The sequence below is a fragment of the Protopterus annectens genome, chromosome 8.part0, assembly GCF_019279795.1.
Source record: "Protopterus annectens isolate FY-2018-M chromosome 8.part0, PAN1.0, whole genome shotgun sequence".
In the NCBI taxonomy this organism is placed as follows: domain Eukaryota; kingdom Metazoa; phylum Chordata; order Ceratodontiformes; family Protopteridae; genus Protopterus; species Protopterus annectens.
In genome coordinates this window covers 16,986,912-17,011,734 of record NC_056741.1, presented here as the reverse complement: position 1 = coordinate 17,011,734, position 24,823 = coordinate 16,986,912, and the positions used below count along the sequence as shown (strand labels likewise).

General features: G+C 40.8%; 1 protein-coding gene across 4 annotated transcripts in view; it reads left to right on the top strand.

Moving 5' to 3' along the window:
* Positions 1 to 24,823, top strand: part of IFFO1 (intermediate filament family orphan 1) — a 390,911-nt gene that overhangs the window by 180,904 nt on the left and 185,184 nt on the right. For all 4 annotated transcript variants that reach the window (XM_044079576.1, XM_044079573.1, XM_044079577.1 and 1 more), the window contains exon 2: positions 11,062 to 11,122. In XM_044079576.1, coding sequence (XP_043935511.1) covers positions 11,062 to 11,122 — 61 coding nt within the window. The remainder of the gene's footprint in view (positions 1 to 11,061; positions 11,123 to 24,823) is intronic.

Below are 24,823 nucleotides of genomic sequence, written 5' to 3'. Positions count from 1 at the left end.
GTGATATTCAGCATGCTAAACTCTAGTTATAGACCCCTTACTTTACTGAAACAGCCTTGTCATTCATTTGGTAAAAGTAGCAGTGTAAGATTACCTTATGTAAACGTGTCAATGTTCTCAGCAATTCTTCCAGGAAAGGGGTCTCATTCCAGGATCATGCAGAAGGGAAGGTTAGTATTGCAATAAATCGGTGAGCAGATTACGTAACAGTTTTTGTGGTGAATGTGGCATAGATTACGTAACACTTTTTGTGGTGAGTGTGTCACAGATTACGTAACACTTTTTGTGGTGAATGTGGCACAGATTACGTAACAGTTTTTGTGGTGAATGTGGCACAGATTACGTAACAGTTTTTGTGATGAATGTGGCAGCTGTTATGCTATACACAAATTCAACATACACAGATGTGATATTTAAGTATAAAATCTATGAAGAACAGTACATCTCATATAGCGAGACAAGGCTTCCTGTTATCAGAGTGAGGTGCAAATGGCTGAATATCTTAAGTTGAAAACCAAAATCGTAAAACTTGCAAAACAATGAAACTCAAAAGAGTGAAACTCAGAATTCTGAAATAATGATGATTATGTACATGAAATAAAATACAAAACTTGAACTTAATATACAAAATGAAAATGAACAATGTTGCAGAGTACAACCTTTCTGTGCCCACCATGTGAGGGCTGTGACCTCTAAGTATGTATTCTAAGTATAAGGTTAGACAACCACAGGACAAGAAAAAAATGGTTACAGTGGAATAAAAACATACTTTTTCTTCTTCTCTGGTTCAAAGATTCATAGCTGAGTACTAGGCTAATGGCCCTGGGGCCTTTACAAGCCTAACCCATAGAAGTGCCCTGGATTCGTGCCACCTGACCTTAGTTCCCAGTGCCTCTGTTGAGTAGAGCCACCGGAGTGATCCCCGGGGTGAATTTTCTATTTCCCATCCACTCATCAAGATTTCTCTAGAAGAGGCCCAGTGAGGTACTCTGTTTGACATGTATGGGAAGTCTATTCCAGACCATGGGCAGTGTCTGGGTTATGAACCTGTCCCTCCAGCATGTTCTGTTTATTGTAGTAATGAGGTTGAGGTCTCTGGAGCATGTGGTGCGGAGGGATTGGGGTTTGTGTTGGATTGGTGTTAATTTCATGTTCTATGTTTACTTGCATGTATACACTTGGTACTAATTATTTAAATATTCTGAGTTTCAGTCTTTTGTAGCTTTTAGAATTTTGGTTTCAGTCTTATTTTTCAATTGTTTTAGCTTCTGTGTTACAATCCACCTTATACTAAGGAGCAACTAATTAAGTGTATAAAACAGTTGTAATTGGAAATCAACCTGTACCCCAAACTTAGTAGCAGTAATAGTATTTGTTAATTAACAGTTGTTCCCTTAAACACCGAATTCCAAAGTGTCAGTTTGTGAGGTTTACATGAAATATTATAGCTATGAGTAGTGAATGACAGATAGGTTAGTATTAACAAAGATCTTGTGTGTTAATAAGAACTACAACACAACCACAGTTATTACAGCCTTTATTCTAACGGCTTGAGCAGATAACAAGTGTCAGGGGAATATAATAAAAAATAAGGCAAAAGTACTGATTATTCCCTCATTTACTCTTGTGTCAATAAATGCTACTCACCTAGATAAAGAGTCAGTCTCAGTCTGCCTCTTACAAATTACAATCGACTGCTAGAGTGACCCTGTGGACAGCTACTGCTACGCATGTACTTTACAAGGCAAAGGGGGAAACTGAATTAGGTTGCCAGGTTTTTCTTCTTCATCATACATACATGCACTCACACCTACAGACAGTTTAGAGTCCCCTGTCACCTTCTGCATGCCTTTGGAATGTGGGAGGACAGGGGAGCACCAGGAGAAAACCCACAGAAACACAGGGATGAGGACATGCAAATTCACACAAAAGGCACCCCAACCAAGACCAAGCTGAGAATTGAACTGGAGAAGCACAGAGTACTGACATGTGTAACAAGCACAGGTTCACTCATACTGCTCATCTTCTTTGCTCAAGAATGCTGGACAAAGGCCAGAGGTAATGAGTGGGTGGACAATGGCCAAAAAAGTCAGGAACATTTTTTTTAATATCACTGTTAATTCACTTAGAAAATTAATAGAATAGTATTGCATCAACATACATGTTTTGAACAGTAACAGTATGAAACTGTAATGACTGGCATTATTGACTGACTGTAATCTTTAGCGATTTATCAGAAAATGAAAACTTTTTATGGGGGACATGGCATGAACATGAGGCAAAATTAGGGGCATCCTACAAAACCAGGGACAGTTGAGAGGTAGGTATTCAGAGATAAACACCTAATAATGGATCTCTTGATATAGAAAACAACACTGGTGATATTCGGCATGTTAGTTATAGGCCCCTTATTTTACTGAAACAGCCCTGTTATTCATTTGGTAAAACCCTTACTTACAGGCTACTTGCTTTAATAAAACGATAGGGTATTGTCTTAGATTTGAACCTGAAGTGGAAGCTATTGCTTCATTTGGTTCTGATACAGTTTTTTAATTAATGGTGCAAGTCCAAGGACAAGTTACATTATTTCATTATTTATTGTTTGGTAACTGTGGTAATGGACCAATCACAAGGGACATGTTTCAGCAACAGTCAGGAAGATGAGTAAGAATTAAACAGTCAGCATACTAGGTTAAAGTTCCACAGGCTTGAAAGCAGAGATGCACAGTAATATTGTTAGCTTAACAGTTTAACTGCAAACGCTCAAGTACATTATTGGCTATGCAATAGAACAATACATACAACAGACAGCAAAGGGATATCTATATATATATATATATATATATATATATATATATATATATATATATATATATATATATACATATATTTATATATAAGTGTGTGTGGATGTGTGTGTATGTATATATATATTAGAATTACTTAAAAGTGAAAAATATCATGAACAGTCCTGGTCTAATTTTCAAGTCATAAAAATACAACTCATCAAAAAGATAACAGAATGCTTTTCCATATCACAATAGTTTTAAAATAATTTGCTTGATAATGTTGAATGGGAACAAGTGATTTTCCCAAGGCTATGATGCACTCTTTTGGGAAGTTTTCCCTTCTCCAGTGTTTTTGACCTTGGATTTGTTTTCTACGAGTTTGAGGACAGTAGGGGACAAGTCCTTGCAGGAAAAAAAAGACTTCAAGCTGCTCCATTACACTGAATATATTTTATTTATTTATGTATTTGCATTTATTTACCATGACGGTCTAAATGGGCAGTACCCCTTTTTGTTGGAGGCTCAGGGAGAAAAGCTCCAACATTAAGTTCAACAATAAAATATACAATATGTAAGTGACGCTTGACAACATACACCTTACATAGTACAATCAACACAACACACAGAAGTTTAAACATGAGCAGAAACTGTGCAGTAGTACTTAGGTTAATGACATAGGCAGAGCATGTCATAGCTGAGTTAGGCATAGTCAGGAAAAGACAAAGGTACAATGGGTAATGTTACATATTTGGCTCAGTTGATACTAGCTATATAGGAAAGGTATAGTTAGGGTGGTACTGAGGGAGTGAAGTATATTATTTTAGCTGGGGGGGGTAGAATAACAGCTTGAGTTTGTTTGTTTGTTTGTTTCGGCTTTTCCTGGTTAGGGGTTGCCACAGCGGAACTCCGGTCCGCTAATGATTGGCAGTAGATTTTGACGTGCTGGCTTGCCGGGCCTAACGCACAACCTTCAACGAAGGAACGCCCATTCACGCATGTCACCACACAGAAGATGCTCTAACTGAGAATCGAACGGGCAACGTCTAACTGTGAGGTGACAACGCTACTGCAGCACCACCACCGCAGCACTGCTGAAAAATCATGTGTCCATTAATAAGAGTAGAACCCACCAAAATTGTGAAAGTTGTAACTTTTTAAATCCTTTTTTTTGGGGCGGAGTTGCATCACCTTTGTAGCTTCACCTCATACCCCTGCCTCTGTATATACTTTTTTCGGTCCTTTGCTGACAATTAGACAGTGTCCACCCAAGTGACTCCATAGACCCATTTACCCCATAGAATGAGAGGTATATGGGTCATTTTTTCCTGTGTGGGTGAAAGTCAATCAGGTTATGAGTAGAAGCCATCTTCCTTGTGATAGATTCTGTGGTTTTCTCCTTAATCCCTAAAAATCCCCTGTGCATGTGTACAGCATCCTAAGGTTTGATGTGCAGTAGGGTGCCAAAAATGCAAATGTACATCTACACCTTTACACATTCCTGTGGACCTAATCAGATGGCTGTACCCCTACTGTAGTCACCTCCAAGTGATCCCCAGACTTCACCAGGAATTCTATAATGGTGAGTGTACTGAGACACGTACCCCTTCCCCTGAATAGAGATGAGCAGGCCCTTCCTCTTCACCTCTCCCCCACACCTGTGCAGAATCTAAGGAGCATCACATGAAATGTGTTTAGAATATCTGTGCCAAGTTCTATTTCAGGAAATGGGGACATATACCCACCTGTGAGTTTGTCTCAGGGCAGTAAATGGAATATCATCTTTTGATTATTGTCCTGGTTATATGTACAAATGTCTTGGCACTGCTAGTCTGAGTTACAAAAGTGTACTTGGGATCCATTTCAAAGACACGCACTATAAATTAACACTTCAAATATGGTACTCTCTTCAATTTTCAAAATCCAATCCATCCTTATCAGACCATAAAAACATTCTCCAGTACCTTGGAGTTCACTGTAAACAAAGTCAGAGATCTCGCGCTGCATCCTAAAAAGAATGCTGTCTTTTGCATAGAACAGAATCAAACTGTATTGTTTGCGGATCATCAACATACTTCACATCCAAACGTATTACTTGTCAATTAGGAGCCTCTATCATGAGTTATAAAAGGCTATGCCTATTGTGTGTATGTGATAGAGATGATAAGGATGAATGTCCTTTCAGGAATATTATCAGGCTGTCTGCCAGTGCCGAATAATCTCTGGTGTGATGTTTTTCTATGCAGAATAATATCTTTCCCAGGCTGTTTGTGGAATAAGGTAAAGACACATGGAGGTTACATACTTTTTGCATTTGGAACTCCAGATACAGATGATTACAGTACAAGGGTAAATATTATAGCAGACAGATTGGGTTAGTTCAGAATTCTTGACCTATGTGAAAAAAAAACTGGTAAAGTCAAATGGGTGGGAAAATGCTCCAAGAACACTTACATCTTGGACAGAATTCCAATTAGATTGCAAGGAAATTGTTTCCAGTCTAGAGGTAGGTACAAGGTGTAAGTATCCTTATGGCAGTTATTATTTGCCAGACCTGCTGAGATCAGATGTTTACCCCAGCGCTTCTGTAAAAAATGTAACTGTGGCATGTAGTGGGTGAGTTGCATGTGTGTATTTTTTTTCTCGGGTGCTTTTTGCCCCCATGTGTACTAACTGCCAAGCCTCTCCCTTCTAGACTTGAGCCCATGCATTCCCTCATAGCAGGGGACTTCTTGAACCATGATGTGAAAGTTGTTCAGATGGTCCTTCATTTAGGCATCCAAATTATGAAGTTCTCTTACCCCCCCCCCAAATCAGCTCACATTGTCCAACCCACATCACCATAGGGACTGCGTACCTCTCAGCTCTCCAGATTTTCACAGAATGTCCAGATTTTTGTCTAATATGTTTTGCCTGCTCCTCATAAAATATGTGTTTTTCTGGTAAATTGCTGAGGATTGAAGTCACTAAATAATGGCAGATATTTGAGTTTCAGACTTCATATCTTTCAGAAAATGTATGTTAAAGTAACACCTATTATTTTAGCAACTTTCTAACTTTATAAGAGCAAAGTTTAAAATTTGTCCTTGATTATAGACCTCTGTTCCCCCATTATTTTATCTTCATCCAGATTTCTTGTGCTTAGAAGTTGAGTGGTGTCAGGGGCTGCTCTACCTTCTCCTTGTGAGTGTAAACTTCAGTGGCCTGCATAAGAAAGGCTACCACATACGCAGCTTGGTACACTACATGCACACCCCAGGTCTACCCCTTTGCATCACTGTCCCTCTTTGAAGGGATTGTGGCATTCTATGATTCCTGTTTACCCTTCTTGTCCAGGACAGGCATGCCAATCCCCTCTGCCATACCAGCTCCAAAAGATGGCCACTCCAGAAACTGAACTTGGGTTATCTGAGTTGTGTTCAGGGCTTTATCCCTTTGTGCAACCAGATACCAATGGTATAAAATCTTCTGTGCATTAATTTCAGACAGTGGTAATGCAACCCTTGGAATAGTTGCTGTTCTGGACAGTGATGTTATAGCCAAACTCTGGAACTCCTTCCCATCCTCAATTACCTCTGTAACTTCTTGCACCCACTTCAAATCCTTACTAAAATCACACTTAAAAACTTGCCAGATATGCCCTTGCAACCCCCACTTTAATACCATTCACTCCACCCACCCACTACCTTTCTCGGCCCCCTGTCAACAACCTACTCTTAGCAAGCTTGGCTACTCATGTTCCCAGCTACCTACCACACAATACTAACTTCTTGTAGCAACAACTGCTAGTGGCTGTTATGTAGCTCAAAAACAGATTGTATCAATTGTTCACTGATGAATCTCAACTACATTTGTAACCATATTTTAAAATTGTACTATGTTCTACAGCTGTTTTACATCTATGTTTTATTCTTGTCTTACGTCCTCAGCTGGACTAATGTCTATATTTAAATGCTATGTTATTTAACTGTATAATGCAAGTAATACTTAATGTGGAGCTTTTCTCCTTGGGCCTCCACTGAAAACGGACCTGTGTCCAGTTGGACTCTCCCGGTCAAGAAATGTAAATAAATAAATAATAAATAAATAAAACCCTATGAGCAGATGGTGGTGGTATAAAACCCTGTGTGCATTTATGAAACGGTGGTACAAAACATTTGATTAGTTGCTATCATGGATGGAAGTGGTACTACAAAGTCTTTTGTGCAATTACTGTTTAGGGCAGTGATGGCACAAACCATCTCTGCAATTCCTGTCACTGATAGTGGTGATATAAAACCCTCTGTAGTGCATGGAACACTGTGACTCACTGATAGTGGTGATATAAAACCCTTTGTAGTGCATGGAACACTGTTATTGCACTCCAAAATAAGGATAAAGATACATTTGTTAAGTACATCCCCAGTGTGGAACACAATCTTAACAGTGCTTAGGGCTGCTTAACAAAAGCTTGTTAAAAACACCAAGGTGCTGTTATGATCAGGTCTCTTGCTAGGAACTAACAGTATATAGTGCCAACTGGCAAAGAACAGTGGTAGAAGGTAACAGAGATTTAAAATGTGTTGAGTAATTCCCATGGTCACCATTTTAAATGAAAAGCATAACAGAATGGAGTGTCTGTAAAACTCTTTACTCTTTACAGTGACACTTTATTTCTGCATGCTGCCTGTTTGGCAGAGTAAAGTGTTTTATTGTCTTTCAAAAACTTTAAAATCCAGTAAAACACTTAGTGTTCCTACACTTTTTTTCTGCAACTGGTAGTACATGGAGCAGATAAAGCTCCATGCACCAAAAAGAATATGATCGAGTCTCTGATCATAAGTCTAATTATGTGTTCTCAACGTGGCTGCCAAACTTCACCTCTTGAACTTTGCTTTTGGGTAAATTTCTTGCCATTCATGCATCAAGGACATAACAGGTTGGTTATAACTGGAGACCCGATCATGATTCTCTATGTGCAGATACTGTCCTGAATGATAGTGGCATAAAGTTCTTTGTGTGGTTACTCTGTGGCATAGTGATAGCGCAGAAATCTTTTCACATTGGCTCTGCAGCACAAAATCATGGAGTCCTGGCTGTGCTATTCATTATCCTGAGTCAATTAATGGTCCCCAGTTGGAAGAATTGGCCAGGAGTGGGTTGCACTGAGCACCTGAAAATATTGGCATACCCTTCCCATGAGGGAGGGAATCCGGTAAATCCTGCTACAGGAGCACCTCGCGGGAGATGGCCAGTATGGAGCTGCAGCTCACAGGGACTCAGCGATATGAGTCTGGCCAAGGAGTACATGCAACACCAGCAGATTGTCACAAGTGTGCTAAAAGTGAAAAGTCACTTGGTATAACCAGCAACTGCACTGCGCCTACTAGTGGTGAGCTACCAGGAGATTATAAAAATCCTAACCTCCCCTTAGGTGATGAGCTCCAGTTCTCATATCTCTTTCCTGGTCTTTTCTGGTGACAGGAGTCTGGAGGAATGAGGGGGGTCAAATGAAGATGTAGCAGATGGAGAGCAAAAAGAATGGTAAAAGGGAAAGTTTTTCTGCAATGCACTTACTTTACAAGGTAAATAAATAGTTCTGAGGTAGCTGTGCATTAAGCAAACAATAATGCATCACAGAGTGGGCATTTTTGAGGAAATAATACTCGCCCAGAGGTGTTGTAAGTGGTGTTAGGATTCCACACCCTTTGAAGGACTTTATTTCTCAAATAATGCTCACCCTGGAGGGCATTATTGTCCTTGGACAATGGACTATCTGTTAAATTGTTTCATGTTTGTTTTTTTATTACTATATACTTTTTTTTATCTTTTTGACATAAAACAGTTTCTCCACCAAATGTTTCAAAGTTGCTGTAACATATGTAATTGTTTTTGGAGGAAGTATTTTTACTTCCAAAATATAAATTATATAATAATTTAATGTGCGCGTGTATATGCACATGCACACACACACACACACACACACACACACACACACACACACACACACACACACACACACACACACACACACACACACACACACACACACACACACACACACACACACACACACACACACACACAAGTGTGCCTAGCAATTATAGCCACTTTTCTTGACCGAATACAACTCACTTGTCATTGTGATCAAATGACTGAAAAAAAAGAAACAAACACAGTGCAAAGCATTACAACTCTGCAACTGTCCCTGATTTTACAGAACATTCCTAATTTGCCTCCTTTATTTTCTTGTAAATAACTGAGTGTTACCATTAGTCAATAATGCGAGCCATTACAGTTTTATACTTATTGTTCAGATAATGTGTGTTGATGAACAGTGCCTTCTAATCAGAATTCTTGGGCAAAGAAGCCAAGAGAAATGCATAGCTTTTCCTCTGTCTTGCTTGCTTTTTCTCTTTCACACATAAAATACAGGGGTGTCAGTCATATACCCCAACCCAAGAACCTAAGGCAGACAGTATATATATAAGGTAGAAGTTACTCCCTTTAGACATGCGGTTTCAGAGGACAGTCTAGTGGAGGCTAAAAACTTGTATAAAATATCACCTACCTAAATGGAAAAAGATTTTCAGTTTGTTGCAAAAGGAGGGCTCAGGACCCAACCACAGGTTCAGTATCCTTGATCCTACCCTACCTGTCAGATCTTTGCAAAACAGAGCTGTCTTATGCCTCAGTGAAGATACATATTTCAGCTTTTTCAGCATGTCTGTCTTGGGATATGCTAGTCTTTCCCTTATTTCCAGTATATCAGTTCCCGGGGGGGGGGGGTCCTGCAATTGAGGCCCCACAAGAAAGAACTTACTTTTCATAGAACCTTAAGTATATTCTGGAAAAACTAATTTTACCTCCTTTTGAGCCAGCTGCCTCAGACTCCCTAACCCCAAATATCCAACCTGGAAAACTGTCAAGTTTGTGTTTTTTGTTTGAAAGATTCAAAAATCACAGTTCCTCTTGTGCAAAGAATCATTTCTCATCTTCTACAATGATAGGGTCACCTTTTGAACTAACCTACCTTTATGTCTAAGGTGGTGACAGAATTATCTCTAAATCAGGCCGTTCTCCTTCCTGTAGAATGGGGGGTTATCCTTCCTGGGTGTGCATAGGTAATTGAGATTTTATTCAGACAGGGCAAAAAATGTGATAAGTTATTAATTTGGTATGCAAAGAAGGGAAGCCTACGGACAAACCTGTAGACCATCTCTACGTGCTAGCATGCTGTATTTGCTTCTGCTGCTCTTTTCATGTAAACTTGTGGAATAAGCCATATTACGGCTTATTCCACTAGAGCCACTGCAGCCCACCGATACCTTCCTTAATGGGGTGAATGTCCATTTTATCCTGGAAGTAGTAACCTGGTCATCTGTTCACACTTCCTCTGGCACTATAGTCTGGACTTAACATCCATGGCTAGGCAAAATTTTCTATGGTCATTCTGAATGGAATCCTACAACTTAATCCTCCAAAAGGCCAGTCAACTCACTGGCCTGCAAGCTTTGGGCATCTTTCTAAAAATGAATAATGCAACTGTGAGCTGTATGATGGACAGTTGAATTAGGAACTTAACTTAGTTGTAGAAGTTGGAATATGTTCATCTTTGCAATCCAGCTCCCTGCCTCTGTCCCTTTTCTCTCCTTGCTGTGGGCATCCTCTGGTTGGGATAGTTATCCTAGCCACCCTTCAGCCTGTTCTCCTTCTCTGTTATGCTCTGTTATGTCCTCAGGTTTGCTTAGACAGGGATCTTCTATTGAAGATGAACTGCAGTGTGGGACATTGCTTCCATCACACAGTCAGTGGTCTGCTTTCAGACCATACAAAATTTAATTGCTAAAGCAAGAAAGTACAGACGATGGAGGGCAAGCATGGGAATTCCTTTTATACCAATGTCATTCTGATGTCCATGTGGGGAGGGTGGCCACCCATCCTGGATAGAGAACGATTCTAAGTTCTGGAAGGAAAGCCAGCTGTTGGGCCTTTTGCAGCAGATGTCCTAAGAGATATTACGCAGCAGGGAATGTAAGCCTCTACAATTATGGTAAGTTTCTAACCCAACTGTACTTTCTGTATTTGCTAGATAAAATTGTAGCATAAAAATACAGGCTGTTTTGTTACCCAGAAAGAAGCACAAGCTTTCAAAGATAATTGCCAGCGATAAAAATTTTCATAAAGTATGTTTTTGAAATCTTAGACACTGTGACAGGCAGCCATGAAATTTAGGAGGGCTGCTGTTTTTTGGAAAAGTTAAAAATGCATGAATTCTACATTTTTTGTCTTGTAGATGGGAAGAAGAATACACGGCTCGAGTCCAGCTACAGGAGAAAGTGAATGATTTACAAGAGGTAAGAGTCTTCCATTCTTGTAGGTTTCCTAAACCCTAGGCTATAGTAGGAATCCACTCCAAAGATGTGGAGTGCTGACATGACATTTCTTCAGTATCTGTGATGAAACTGCAGGCACCACAACATGTCACATCTTACAAGAATATTACCCCTAACAGATTTAGATTTAACATCTGTGGTTATAGCAAACTACTAATCAGGCATTCCGCTGGTTTCATGATTACATCATGTTATTAGTTTAAGTGCCAAAGGAGGGGGTTGCAAGCCATCTTGCTATGGTCTCAAGAAAAGATTGTCAGCAGTCACACATACCATGTGATCATGCTTAAGTGTGGCATTAGGAAAAAAAAATCCACCGCTTTTCAGAATTGTTTATTTCTTTAAGTCAGTGAGTTGCTAACATTTCATTCTGGAGATAGATCTAGCCCTTTAGTATAAACATATGAAAATGGACCGGATCTGGTCCTTTAATATACATATATAAAAACCAAAGAAAGCTCCAAACTCATGTCCAGTAGGTCTTAATTATGTACAAAGAAGTTTCAAAACAGCAGATTTACTATAGTGACGTGGCTGAAGCCCTCTGTATACTGAGAGGGACGGGTGTGTTGTTGTCTGTACAATACACAAGGCCTCACACACCATGTCAGCACTGTCTACTTCCTTTTGAAAAAGAAATAAAAGTCTAAAGAGTAGACTGTTACACATAGCAGGCCCCAGATCCATCCATGTGGCCTACTGAATAGAGATAAGAACAATTTTGTTAAATGTAGCACTGTGACAACATTATTTTAAGAGATGAACACTGCCTTATTTGTATTCCATGAGTAACCCTTTTGTGTATGATGTTGCTATTTTTAAATGTCGTATTCAAGTTTCCCACTGAACATGTTGTGAAAAAACATGATGTCCTACTACACAGCATGACCAGTTTATCTTTGATACCATAATTTGTAGGTCTGGTTTATCTCGTGAGGTTTTAATTAGCACACGATTGCTATTTTTCTATGGTTCAGCAGTAATGTATAGAAAATGTTTACAGTGTGGTTTTCTTAATTTTATGGTTAGTATTTTTAAGTGTTTTTTTTTTAAACGTCAGTCTTGCATTATCCAATTTAACAACATTTTAAATTAAAACATGCCATTTTAAGAGTTTGTCATTCCTCAGTATCCATAGCTGTCCATGTTAGCATTATGTCTGGATCAACCTTCAAACCAGTAAAGTTTTACTGTGAATAAAAAATGAACTGTTGCTTAAAGTTGCCACTTAAAAACTTACTCAAAATCAGCAGTATGCTATTAGAAAGTCTGCAGTTTAGTTTCTATATTTCTAAGGTCTGTTTTCCCATATAAACTTGCAGCTATCTATGTAAAATGTAATATAATTATCCATCGTGGTTGTGTTTGTTTTTATTGATTTATAGTGTTTAGTGTTTGTTAATGCAAATATTTGCTGATTGGGAGAAACACACTGAGCTAAGTCTGATTTCTAGAGGTATTTTACCTATCAAAACACTAAAACTTATTAAAAAATCAAGACAATTTCCTAGATGAGGTGAATAAAACTAAGTTTACATCCCTTATCTGGGGTGGAAGACAAGGTGAAACATGCAAAATGCAGAGCAATAGAAGATACTAGGAATTTAATTCTGGTGCTGTGTAACAATGGAAGGAGAACTAGAAAGCAAAGTGGGCCAGTCTTTGAGTCCACAGTCAAAGACATGGATACACTGTTAGGGTTATGTACCCAGAAGTTAGGCAATAGAATTACCTATGTTTTAGCTTCTGGTTACATATTAAGGGTGTATATGCTAAGTAAATGCGGAGAACATAATGTGTTTATTTATCATTTGTTAAATGGTTAATGGCCACTTTTTAACCATAACTTGGGCTACAAGGGTAAGGGTAAATGCAAACCATACGGACATTTTAGCCAGTATGTTTTGGAAGGAAGCCAGAGTACTTAGAGAAAACCCATGCAGATACAAGTAGACAGGTACTGGAAGTGAAGACTGAACACTGGACCATGGAGCTGATGAATTACTGCATTGCTCTTTTCAGGAAGTTTGTCCAAAGCACCCTACAATGAGACAATGTGCAAAACAAGTTGCATTTTGCATGTTTCACCTTGTCTTCCACCCCAGACAAGGGATGTAAACTTATTTTTATTCACCTCATCTAGGAAATTGTCTTGATTTTTGAATACGTTTTAGTACTTCTCCAAAAATTGCAGAATATGCAAAAAATATAGAAAATGTGCTTCAGTGACACGACTACTGATTCAATACTAGGATTGTTTGTTTTTCTAATATACCATTTATCCATATACTAAGTGTATTTTGTTTCTTTGTTTTAAAGATGGCAGGTTATGCAGCTCTAGCAGCATTTTTTGCAGTACTGGGGTAACTGATCTCATGTTATTTTGACTTTTTACAATATCCCATTTTAAAACATGCTTATTCATTTTTTATATTGATGGACACTGGAGTGAAATGCTAGTCACTGCACTTGCTGAGTAAATCATATAAGATGTTATCTGGAGCCAGACTCTATCATTCATTCCATATAACTATTTGTTCTAGCTTTGTTGCCATAGACGCTGCATTAAGTAGAAGAGAACACTTGTGCACTTGTTTTGTTAAGCACCAGGTTGCAGTTCTGAGTGGCCCCCTGAGAGAGAAAGCAGGAAGGAAGAGAGGACGTGCGATGCATGTGTGTGGACACTGAGGGAAAACCTGCAAGGGGCTTGCATAATAATCATTTTGGTTATCAATAATAACAGACAGTAATGGATTTTTCCCAAGGAAAGTGACCTTGCAGTTAAAAACAAATGCCAACATTTCACTTTTGATAAAAGCTGTCTTAGAGCTTTTGGAATTTAATGGAGATAAGACCTAGAAAAAAGTACAATCTATAATATAATTTATGTGTTAGCAGAGGAAAAGATAAAGATGCTAAAAGAATGCTGGTTATAGAGGGCCAAACATACAGGGGCCCAGCATGATATGACATATAGAGGTCCACTGGGGTATGACTTGCAGTGATCCAGTGGGAGATGACATGCACGGGTCCAGCATGATATGACATACAGAGGTCCACTGGGGGATGACTTGCAGTGATCCAGTGGGAGATGACGTGCAGGGGTCCAGCATGATATGACATACAGAGGTCCAGTGGGGGATGACTTGCAGTGATCCAGTGGGAGATGACATGCAGGAGTCCAGCATGATATGACATACAGAGGTCCAGTGGGGGATGACTTGCAGTGATCCAGTGGGAGATGACATGCAGGGGTCCAGCATGATATGACATACAGAGGTCCAGTGGGGGATGACTTGCAGTTGTCCAGTGGGAGATGACATGCAAGGGTCCAGTTTACAGCCTGCTATGATCCCTAAGTTATATATTTTGAGATGATTCCTCTGTTTTCACAAACAGACTGGATGCCCTATGTTTCACTTCTTCTATGGCCTTTTTGTAGCTTCCTATTTTTTTTTTAATTTAATAAGTAGCTTACATTTAAATACACACAAATGAAAGAATTTCTATTTATATTTCACATGCAAAATTCAAATACAGCAACTTTGTAGAATGAGTACAGGGCTTCAAACGTGATCTCTGATAACTTTGCTAAATATGATGGGTTAGTCTGTGAGTCAACAATGTGCGCAGAGACAATCCCCTGAACAACATTTCTTATAGTCTTTACAAAGAATGTGAATCATGCTGTGTTATTTTGAAAGATACGTATAGTTCAATGTAATAATTATATAGTTAAGCTAACATGGATAACATTTAGAGCATGGTGGGGGGCTATGAAGACAAGAACATTATAGCCATCTGAAATGTCAGGATCCGTTAAAGTGAGTCCCATAATGCTGAGACTGAATGACTAAAAAATAAGGTTACACATACCAAGTCCAAGATGGCCATTTCTCTGAGGTATACTCGACATTATGAATACCTACATATCAACAGGAAGCCCAAAAATAGTGTGGGTGAAGTTACATCCCTCTGGCATAGAAGGATAAAGCCCTGGTTTGGGCTCAGATGATCTGAGTATGATTAATGGGCCCTGCTGTTGGGAGGGCTGTGACAAGGGATACGGGAGTTAGTGATGGCCATCAGCTTACCCATGGGAGGAAGGTGGTATGACTGTTGTACCACTAATTTCTACAGGTTTGTAGAAAATTATTTATTACTGTTTTGTTATTCATCTTAAGACAGATATTTCCTGTCCGTTTTATTCTGAGTCTGATATCCTGTTTTGATTATTCATTTACTTATTAGCATTTGTTTACCAGGAAAGTACAGCTGAGCACTGCCTTTTTCACCGGATGCCTGGGAAGAAAACCTCCATTATACAGGCACGATAGACATAATTTGGATTGTTTCATCATTTACAGTCAGTTTCATTAATGAACGTCAATTCCACTATTCAGACATCGTTGACATCAGTTACGTCATTTACAAACTGTTTCGATTAAAGTAAGAGTTTCTTGGGTTATATGTGAGTATTTTTTTCTTTTAACACAGGGAGGTATATGCAGTGCAGTGTCATCAGTATGCATCGATCATCAGGTTTTATTTAAGAATATTTGTTACCGTAGAGACGTGTTTACAATCTAGGACATAGGAACATAAGTTAAAAAGTTAGAGCAGCCCAAAGAAAGGAGGGAGGTGATACGCACAAGGAAGATAAAGGAGATGAAATGATAGAGGAGGCTATAGTTGTGATAACAGTACATTAAATTTTGTGCAGCACAGCATTACGGCACAAATGCATATAGCTATATTACTATCAGGTTAATGAGGGGTGGTGTAGATTCAGAGCCATTTATCTACAAGGTGTTACTTCAGCTGGCTTTTAAAGCCTTTTAAGATGCAGATTGTCCTTAAGTGGTGTGGGATGGTATGTTAGCTATTAGCAGTGCAGTGTGAATACAGGGAGTATCCTGCGTTGTAGTTAGGTTTTGTTTTGGAGAGTAATGATTTGTTAGTAGAGCAGAGAGGTCTCTTAGTGTGGTAAGGTTGAATGATGTGCAGTGAAGAGAAGGTAATTTTTCAGGGTTGTGCAGTACTTTAAAGGTTTAATTACTTTTGAGTTCAATAAAGAATCATTTAGTTTGAGCCAGTTTAGTTGTTTTAGAATGAGGCAGTGATGTGATCTGCATTGGTTGGTTGCAAATTTCATTATTTTGTTGTAGCATTGTTGGCTGATAGAGTGGAGTTGAGATTGGTTAGGCTAAGAGATGCATATAATAGGACGCGGCGTAGAAAAAAGTGGCTATGTTTTGTCTAGCAGAATCAGTAAGGCAGTAGTGTACTCTACAGAGGCAGCCATGATTCTGCTGTGTCTTCTTGCTGAATGTGGCAATCAAATTTCAGGCAGTCATCTATAATAACACCTTGTAGCTTGGCATGAGATCCCAGTTCTATATTGGTCTTATTGGATGACAGTATAATAAAAGCAGTTTTTTGGGGAGGAAAGAGAGAGAGAGAGAGAGGGTTGGGGTGAACAGTAATTTAGTTTTTTTTTGGGGGGAGGGGGTTCAGGAGGAGTTGTAAGTTGTCAAGCCAAGCTTCTATGCAGGAGAAGGATTTTTGGGTGAGTGGAGCCTGGATAGTGACCAAGCAGCACATATTGGAGTGGAATTGTTGGCATATTGTACTGTTGTGGATTCTTTGGCTGATGTGTTTAGGTCGTAGATGATTCTTCTTCTTTTGGCTTTTTCCTGGTTAGGGGTCACCACATCAGATCACCTTGTCTGCTCATGATTGTAAGTGGAGTTTTATGGTGTTGAGTTGCCAGCCCAGTGCCCAACCTTCCACAGAAGGCACAAACATGCAGACACTCACACCTAGGGCCAATTTAGAGTGTCCAATCCACCTACAGCATGTCTTGAGGATGTGGGAGGAAACCGGAGCACCTGGAGGAAACCCACGCGACCACTGGGAGGACATGCAGACTCCGCACAGAAGGCACCCCAGCTGAGGATCGAACCGGAGAACCTCTTGCTGTGAAGCTGCAACGCTAACTGCTGCACCACTGTGGCCGGCCCGTGTTTAGGTCGTAGATAAATAAGTTAAATAGTAGTGGTCCTAGGATGGGGCCTTGTGGGACTCCAAAGGATATAGGAAGGAAAGAAGAGAAACCATCTTGATAATTTACTGCTTGGGACTTATCAGTGAGGTAACTAAGAAGCCAGTTAAGTGATGAGCATGATAGCCCATATGAAGAGAGTTTAGTTAGGAAATTTGATGACGGACTGTATTGAATGCTTTGGATAGATCCAAAGATAGGGCTGATGTTAGAAGACCTGAATTTCTGTTGTGATTTTTTAAATATCCGTGAACCTTAGATGGGCAGTGCTTGTACTGTGACTGGGTCTGAAACCATGCTGTGAGGCATAGAGGAGGTTATGAGAAGCAATATATGTTGTAAATTGATAGGGAATACTTCTTTCCAAGATTTTGGATAAGGGTGAGAGAATGTTGATTGGTCTATAGTTTGTGAGCTTGGTTGAAGAGCCAGCTTTATGGAGTGGTATTGTATAGGATTTTTTCCATGAGGTGGGAACATATTTTTCTTGGATAGAGCAGTTTATTAGAACTGAGACAGGATATGCAAGACTATCTGCAGAGAATCTGAGGTATTCGGAAGTTGGTCAGGGACACTGGTTATCTTAAGGATATGTAGTTAATTTTTAATTGTGAATGTTGGGACTGGAGTGAGTGTGAAGGACTGTGGTGTCATCATTTATTGGAGTGGGATGGCTGGACTTGAAGTAGTTTTGTTTTGTAGAAGAGAGGTTACTGTATTTATAAAATGTGAGTTAAACTGTGAAGCAGTGCTTTGGGAGTTATTAGTTGGAGAGGGGCAGATTTGCAATGATTTTCCAGGATTAAATAATGTATTAATTGATTTCCAGAAGTTTTTTGGATTGTTGGATGATGAGTGTTGCCTGTTGTCTATATTGTTGCAAGCATTTTTGAGAGTTAGTTTATAGCCATGACTTCCTGGCTTTATATCTAAGTCCCATGAGGTGCTTTTTTTAAGTTAACCAGGGGGCTTGCTTGTTTTTAACTCTTAGTTCTTAATGGTGCTTGCTCTGCTAGGATATTTGGAAATGTTGTATTAAATGTGTCTGCTGCTTCATCAAGGGGAAGAGGCCCAATTGATTTATATCAAAACAGAAATCAAAGTTTTTTTTTTAATTGAAGTTACTGAAGCTTCTGACTATGTTATACGGATGCACCTTGTGGGGCTGTTTGGGGTGTATGATTATGTAGATTAGCTGGTGGTCACTTAGGCTGTTCAGCAGAGTGATCCTTGTGGCGACATTCTTTGGGGTGGATGTTAGAATCCAGTCTAGGATGGATTCTTTATATGTAGCTTTGTTAATTCTAGTTGGAGTCTTGATCAATTGGGAGAAGCTGTACAGCCAAATTGAATTTGTTGGTTTTTCTGGGGCTACCTTTTGCCATGCTACGTTAAAATCTCCTAACACGATGGTTTCCAGTCTTATGCTGGCCAAGACCCAGGAGTGGACTGCTTCCAGAATGGGAATGTTGTTACCAGGTGGTATGTATAGCCCTATGATGGCCAGAGATTACTGAGCATTCAGTTTGAGATGAGAAGTTCATCACTGTTGCAGCTGGGTATAGTATCAAGGCAAGTTGAGAGATCTAAAACATTTCTGTAGAAAACAGCAACTCTATCTTTTTGTTGGTTTTAGCTAGTCTGAGTATGCATGTCCTCCCTGTGGTCACGTGGGTTTCCTCCGGGTGCTCCGGTTTCCTTCCACATCCCAAAGACATGCTGTAGGTGGATTGGACACTCGAAATTGGCCCTAGGTGTGAGTGCATGTGTGTGTGTTCCTTCTGTGGAAGGTTGGGCGCCGAGCTGGCAACTCGATACCGTAAAACTCCACTGCCAATCATGAGCTTACAGGTGATCCACTGTGGTGACCCCTAACCAGAAAAAAGCCGAAAGAAGAAATAGAAGAAGCTAGTTTGAGTATATCTTAACCTGGTGGGAGTATTTCTGTGTCTTTGGTAATTGGCTTTAACCAGGTTTCTGTGGCTATGAAGAGATCAGGGGAGTAGGGGGATATGCAAGCATAAATTTCTGTGATTTTGTTATAGAGACTTCTTAGGATACTCTGTAGTATTTTTTGTTTCAGGTGGTTGGAGAGGTAGACTGTTGCTGTTTCAGGATATATGGGGGATGGTTTGGTGTGGTCTGGGATTAGATTAATGGGTCTGGTTAGTAATGCAGCTTTTGAAGACTTCTTTTTGTATGAGATGAGCTGAGCTGGGCCATTTGTCTAATATCCCTTATTGCCTAAATATATACACTGGATTATGTATAATACATTTTCCCTTTAGTGAGTTTACCCAGTCTGTTTAGTTTACCCAGCATGGTTCCATTATGGTTTCAGCAACACTGATGTCCTTCTATTTCACTTGAAATTGATCATTCAGAATAGCATATGCTACTACATAACATATGTGAAAATCCAGCAGATAAAACCTCCCTTCTGCTAATCTCATTGTAGTACTGTTGTCTGATGACGTTCTTCACGTTTCACTGTTGCAGTCATCACCTGTGGGTTATCCCTGCTATGGTGGCCCTCGGTCAGCCCAAATACCAGAGTCAATGTTTTTTTGCATCGGTTGCAGTCGCCTGTAGTCTGACATCAGGTCATCAGTGCTATAAAGCAAGGCAGCCGGCATCATTACATCAGTCTTTCTTGCCGTGGAGCCCATAGCAGAAGCAGATGTTCATCGTGCATACAGCTGCAGTAATCACAGATGGGTTCTTTGCCGTCAGGCGGGTCCTCGGTCGGCCGAATTCCAAAGTCTTGGTCCGGCGTCGGTTGTCATCGCTCTCTTCTCTGACGTCAATACGACGGGGGTATATAAGACACAGCCGATGCCATATTCTTCAGTCTTTTTTGCCGCACGGTGCCCGAAGCAGAAGCAGTTCGCAAGTGCCGGTCGGCCAGCTCCTGAATTTATGAAAAATTGGAAACCGAAGTCTTCATTAAAGCTAAGTACCCCGTTGGGGAAATTTTTCTTGCCTCAGTCCGATATCAGAAAAAGTTAACAATTGTATTTCTTGTGGGAAGCAAATACCGCATAAGAATTTCCATTCCCTCTGCATACCTTGTTTAGGCCCAGACCACGACGTCTCGGGCTGTCGCTTTTGCGCTACTTTCAATAAGCGTACTATTAAGCGTCGGGCGGCGTTCACCCAACACTTTTTCGGTAAAGCCTTTGATTATAAAATGTCATCGGAGACTCCAACTACTGTTTTGTCCAAAAAACGCAAGGACAAAGACTGACATGCGGGGTCCGCGGTCCCCACCGACACCACGGCAAAACCGGCTACACGTGGTCCAGTTCTATGCAGTCCCTGACTACCGCCGACACTTCTTTGGTGGGGTCTTCTGTAACCGAGACCGCAGGTACCTCGGCCCATACCCAGACTACAACCACTGAAGCCACTGTGAACGTTGAGCCTCCTAATGTGGACAGGTCCACTTCCACCCATGGTGTCTTTAGACCCTCATCTTCCTTTTCAATTAAGGCCTTTACTAAGGCTAAATCAGCCAGGCATCCCAAGAGGCCTGTTGCACAGGGCCCAACTCCAGGCCCCATGCCTAAAAAGCAGATGCTTAAAATGGCTGAGGATTTAATTACTCTTATCAGGGGTTCCCAACCCCCTCCAGACAAGAGACCCAGAGTGGAGGAAGATTCTCCCTCTTCGGATCAGGGCTCCATTTTTTCAGATCATTCTAATGTAGAGGAACACTCTTTCTCCCCTTTTGAAGATTCTGATGCGGAGCAGTCCATTACCTCTGTATCTCCTCCTGAGGATTTTTCTTTTGGGGAAACCTTGCACACCTTGAGGGAACACTTCCATTGGGAAGGCCAAGACTTTTCTGATTCCAAGAAAAGACTTAGGGAATTTCTTTTGTTACCTCAACACAGACCTCCGGCTATTCCTCCTGTTTTGGACGTGCTGGATGATGTTTATTCCGAGGCTTGCCTTAGTCCGGATTCCCTGCCTCCTGCCCCAGTCAAGCCTGATAGGTACTACAGAGTTCCTAACTCTCACCAATTTCTGTACAAAAGCCATAATGCTGACCCTGAACCCATTTCTCAAGGCCCCAAGGGAATGAAGGCCTCTACTGCTAAGAATCCACTACCTTCCGAAAGAGAGTCTAGATCCTTAGAAAGGTGGGGAAAAAAGGTGTATACCTCGGCCACCCTAGCCATGAGGGCCTTAAATTGTCAGTTTCATATGCTTAAATATCAGCAGTTTCTGTTATCACAATTAAGAAATAAAATGTCTCAACCTGAACAACCAGATTTGAAGGAGTTGCAGGATATGATGCATAGTGCAGAACAAGTGGGTAAACACACCTTACAATGTGGCTATGATGCTCTAGAGGCCTCAAGTAGAGCTGCTGTTACAGGATCAGTTATTCGTAGACATGCATGGCTTAGTGAACAAATCTTGCCTGATCATGTGAAAGCTAAACTATTAGATGCTCCTTTACAAAAGGATGTGCTATTTGGTACTAATGCTGAGGAGATACTACGGAAAATGGAAGAAAAAGCCAAATCTATGCAATCTGTCAAAGCTTTTCTGCAGGTTCAACCACCACGTTTTAGCAGAAATTGGCCTTCTAAAAACTGATCCTTTCTAGCCATGGACAAGCCCCAAAGAGGTAGATACAGGCGCTCAAGGGGCAGAGGACAATCACTAGGATCATATAGAGGCAGGCAATGGCAAGCTCCAGCACCAAGAGGTGGCGAAGACAGTGCACAACAATATAGGAAACAAACCCAATGACTTCCTCCTTTCCACGCCAAGCAAGTCTCAGCTGGCAGCACTTTTGGGAGGAAAGCTGGCATTATTTACAAGAAATTGGCGTATTGTCACAACAGACAAATGGATCCTGGATGTTATAGACAGAGGCTACAGATTTCATTTTCACACTCTACCAAAAATGAGAGGCATGCCAAACCTGCCACACAATCAAAGGACAGAGGCACAACTACAAAGCTCATAGACATGAAAGCTATTCAAGAGGTACCTACTCATGAACAAGGTCAAGGTTTTAATTCCAGGCTATTTCTGGTACCAAGGAAAGGAACCGACTGGAGACCCATTTTGGACTTATCCATCCTAAACACATTCTTACTCGTACCAAAATTCAAGATGCTCACATTAGAGCAGCTTCTTCCCATGCTGGGCAAGGAGTTTTGGTTGGTAACATTGGACCTCAAGGAGGCATACCTGCATGTCCCAATCAGACAAAGTTGTAGAAGATACCTCAGATTTCTTGCAGGTTCAATCCACTATCAATTCCCTGCATTGCCCTTTGGCTTATCTACTGCACCCAGAGTATTCACGAAATGCCTGGCATCAGTAATTGCCTACTGCAGACTTCAAGGGATACAGATTTATCCTTATTTGGATGACTGCCTGATCCAAGCGGACAGCAAGCACATACTTCTGGATCATCTGGCTTATGCAACACGGTTACTGAACTCTCTGGGATACACAATCAACAAAGAGAAATCCAGCCTAACACCATCTCAGAAAATAATTTTCCTGGGTGCCCACTTGGACACAAACACCCAGATGGCCTATCTTACGCCAGAAAAACAGGGGCAACTAACTCAGTACTTCAAAATGCTAGCAAATTGTACCAGGCTTACTGCAAGGAAAATCCTGCAGGCTCTGGGCTTCATGACATCTTGCATTCTTTTAATCCCATGTGCAAAGTTGCATATGAGGAAACTTCAATGGTACCTAAAAAACCTATAGTCTCAACACAGCCACAGTTTAGAAACAACAATACCGATAATTCCATGTTTGCAAAAGGAATTCCTATGGTGGGCCCAAGCATGTCAAACAAACACAGGTCTCCCATTCTGCAAGCCTCAAGCAAATCAAGTCATCACAACAGATGCCTCAGATTACACCTGGGGGGTGCACATGACAGACAGGTGCATTCAGGGCAAATGGTCCCAAAAAGAAAAGCACCTTCACATCAATCAAAAAGAAATGCTAGCAGTGATAAATGCAATTACAGCTTTCAAGGACCTCCTGCATCCAGGACAATTATTGATAAGAACAGACAACACCACAGTAATGTGGTACATAAACAAACAAGGAGGAACACATTCATACCCCCTGTGCAGACTAGCCATGACACTTTGGAACTTGGCTCTGGAATGGCAAATCGAACTTCAAGCACAGTACTTGCCAGGTTTGGAAAACACGCTGGCAGACAATCTAAGCAGAAATATGACAGATCCACACGAATGGAAGTTGCATCCTCAAGTGTTTACAAAATAATCCAAGCGTGGGGGAGGCCAGACATAGATCTCTTCGCCTCCCACAGGAATCATCAATTGGAAAAGTTTTGATCAAGGACCTTTCATCCAAAGGCCTGGAGAGTGGACACCCTTTCATTCAGTTGGACAGCATGGACAGTTTACGCTTTTCCACCTCTGCCTCTTCTGCCCAAGGTGCTCTTGAAAGCAAGAGCAGACAGACCGAAGATGATATTGATTGCTCCAGACTGGCTGAGGCAACACTGGTATCCACTCCTGAGGAGCCTAACACATACTCCTCCCTGGCCCCTGCCTCTAATGCCTCTTCTGTTGACTCAGCACAGCTACAAAACTCTTCACAGCCAGCTGAAAACACTCAATCTAGCTGCATAGAAAATTCCTTAACACCTCATCAGACACTACTCCCCAAAGAGGTGCAGGACATCATTTTGGAGGCCAGAAGGCCATCTACTAGAAAGATTTACTCCGCAAAATGGAAACGGTTTTGCTCTTGGAATGAGAAAAAAGGCCAGGGCCCTAGAAAACTGAATTTGCCTCAGGTACTACAGTATCTAGCTGAGTTGCTGAACAGTGGACTCTCATTTTCCTCCATAAAAATCCACGCCTCAGCCATTTCTGCAGAATTCAACACGGATCCACCCTTATTCTCTCACCCACTCTTAAGACAGTTCCTCAGAGGGGCAAAAAATATAAGACCACCAAGGAAGCAACCTGTGCCAGCCTGGGATCTTAATTACATTTTAGAAAAATTAACATTGCCTCCTTTTGAACCAGCTGCCTCAACAGATTTGCAATATTTGTCCTGGAAAACAGCTTTCCTTCTGGCCATAATCTCAGCTCGTAGGGTTTTGGAACTACAAGCCCTCATGGCTGTGCAGCCCTTTCTCATTTTCCATCAGGACAGGGTTTCCCTTCGAACCAACCCATCATTTATGCCTAAGGTAGTATCCAGGGTAGCTTTAAATCAAGCTATACACTTACCTACCTTTTACCCTAATCCTCAAAACAAGGGGGAAAGGCTGCTACACTCCTTAGACATCCATAGACAGCTACGTTACTATTTGGACAGAACAAAGCCTTTCAGAAAATCAGAACAACTTTTTGTGTCTTATGCTGTAGGAGCTCAAGGAAAGCCAGTTACCAAACAGACAATTTCAAAATGGATAGGCCACTTCATACAGTTTTGTTACTCCTATCATGGAAAATCTGTCCCTACAGGCATCAGATCACACTCCACCAGGGCCACAGCTACCTCTACAGCCTTCCTCAGAGGAGTTCCTACCAAAGATATTTTGGAGGCAGCCACTTGGAGTTCTGTGC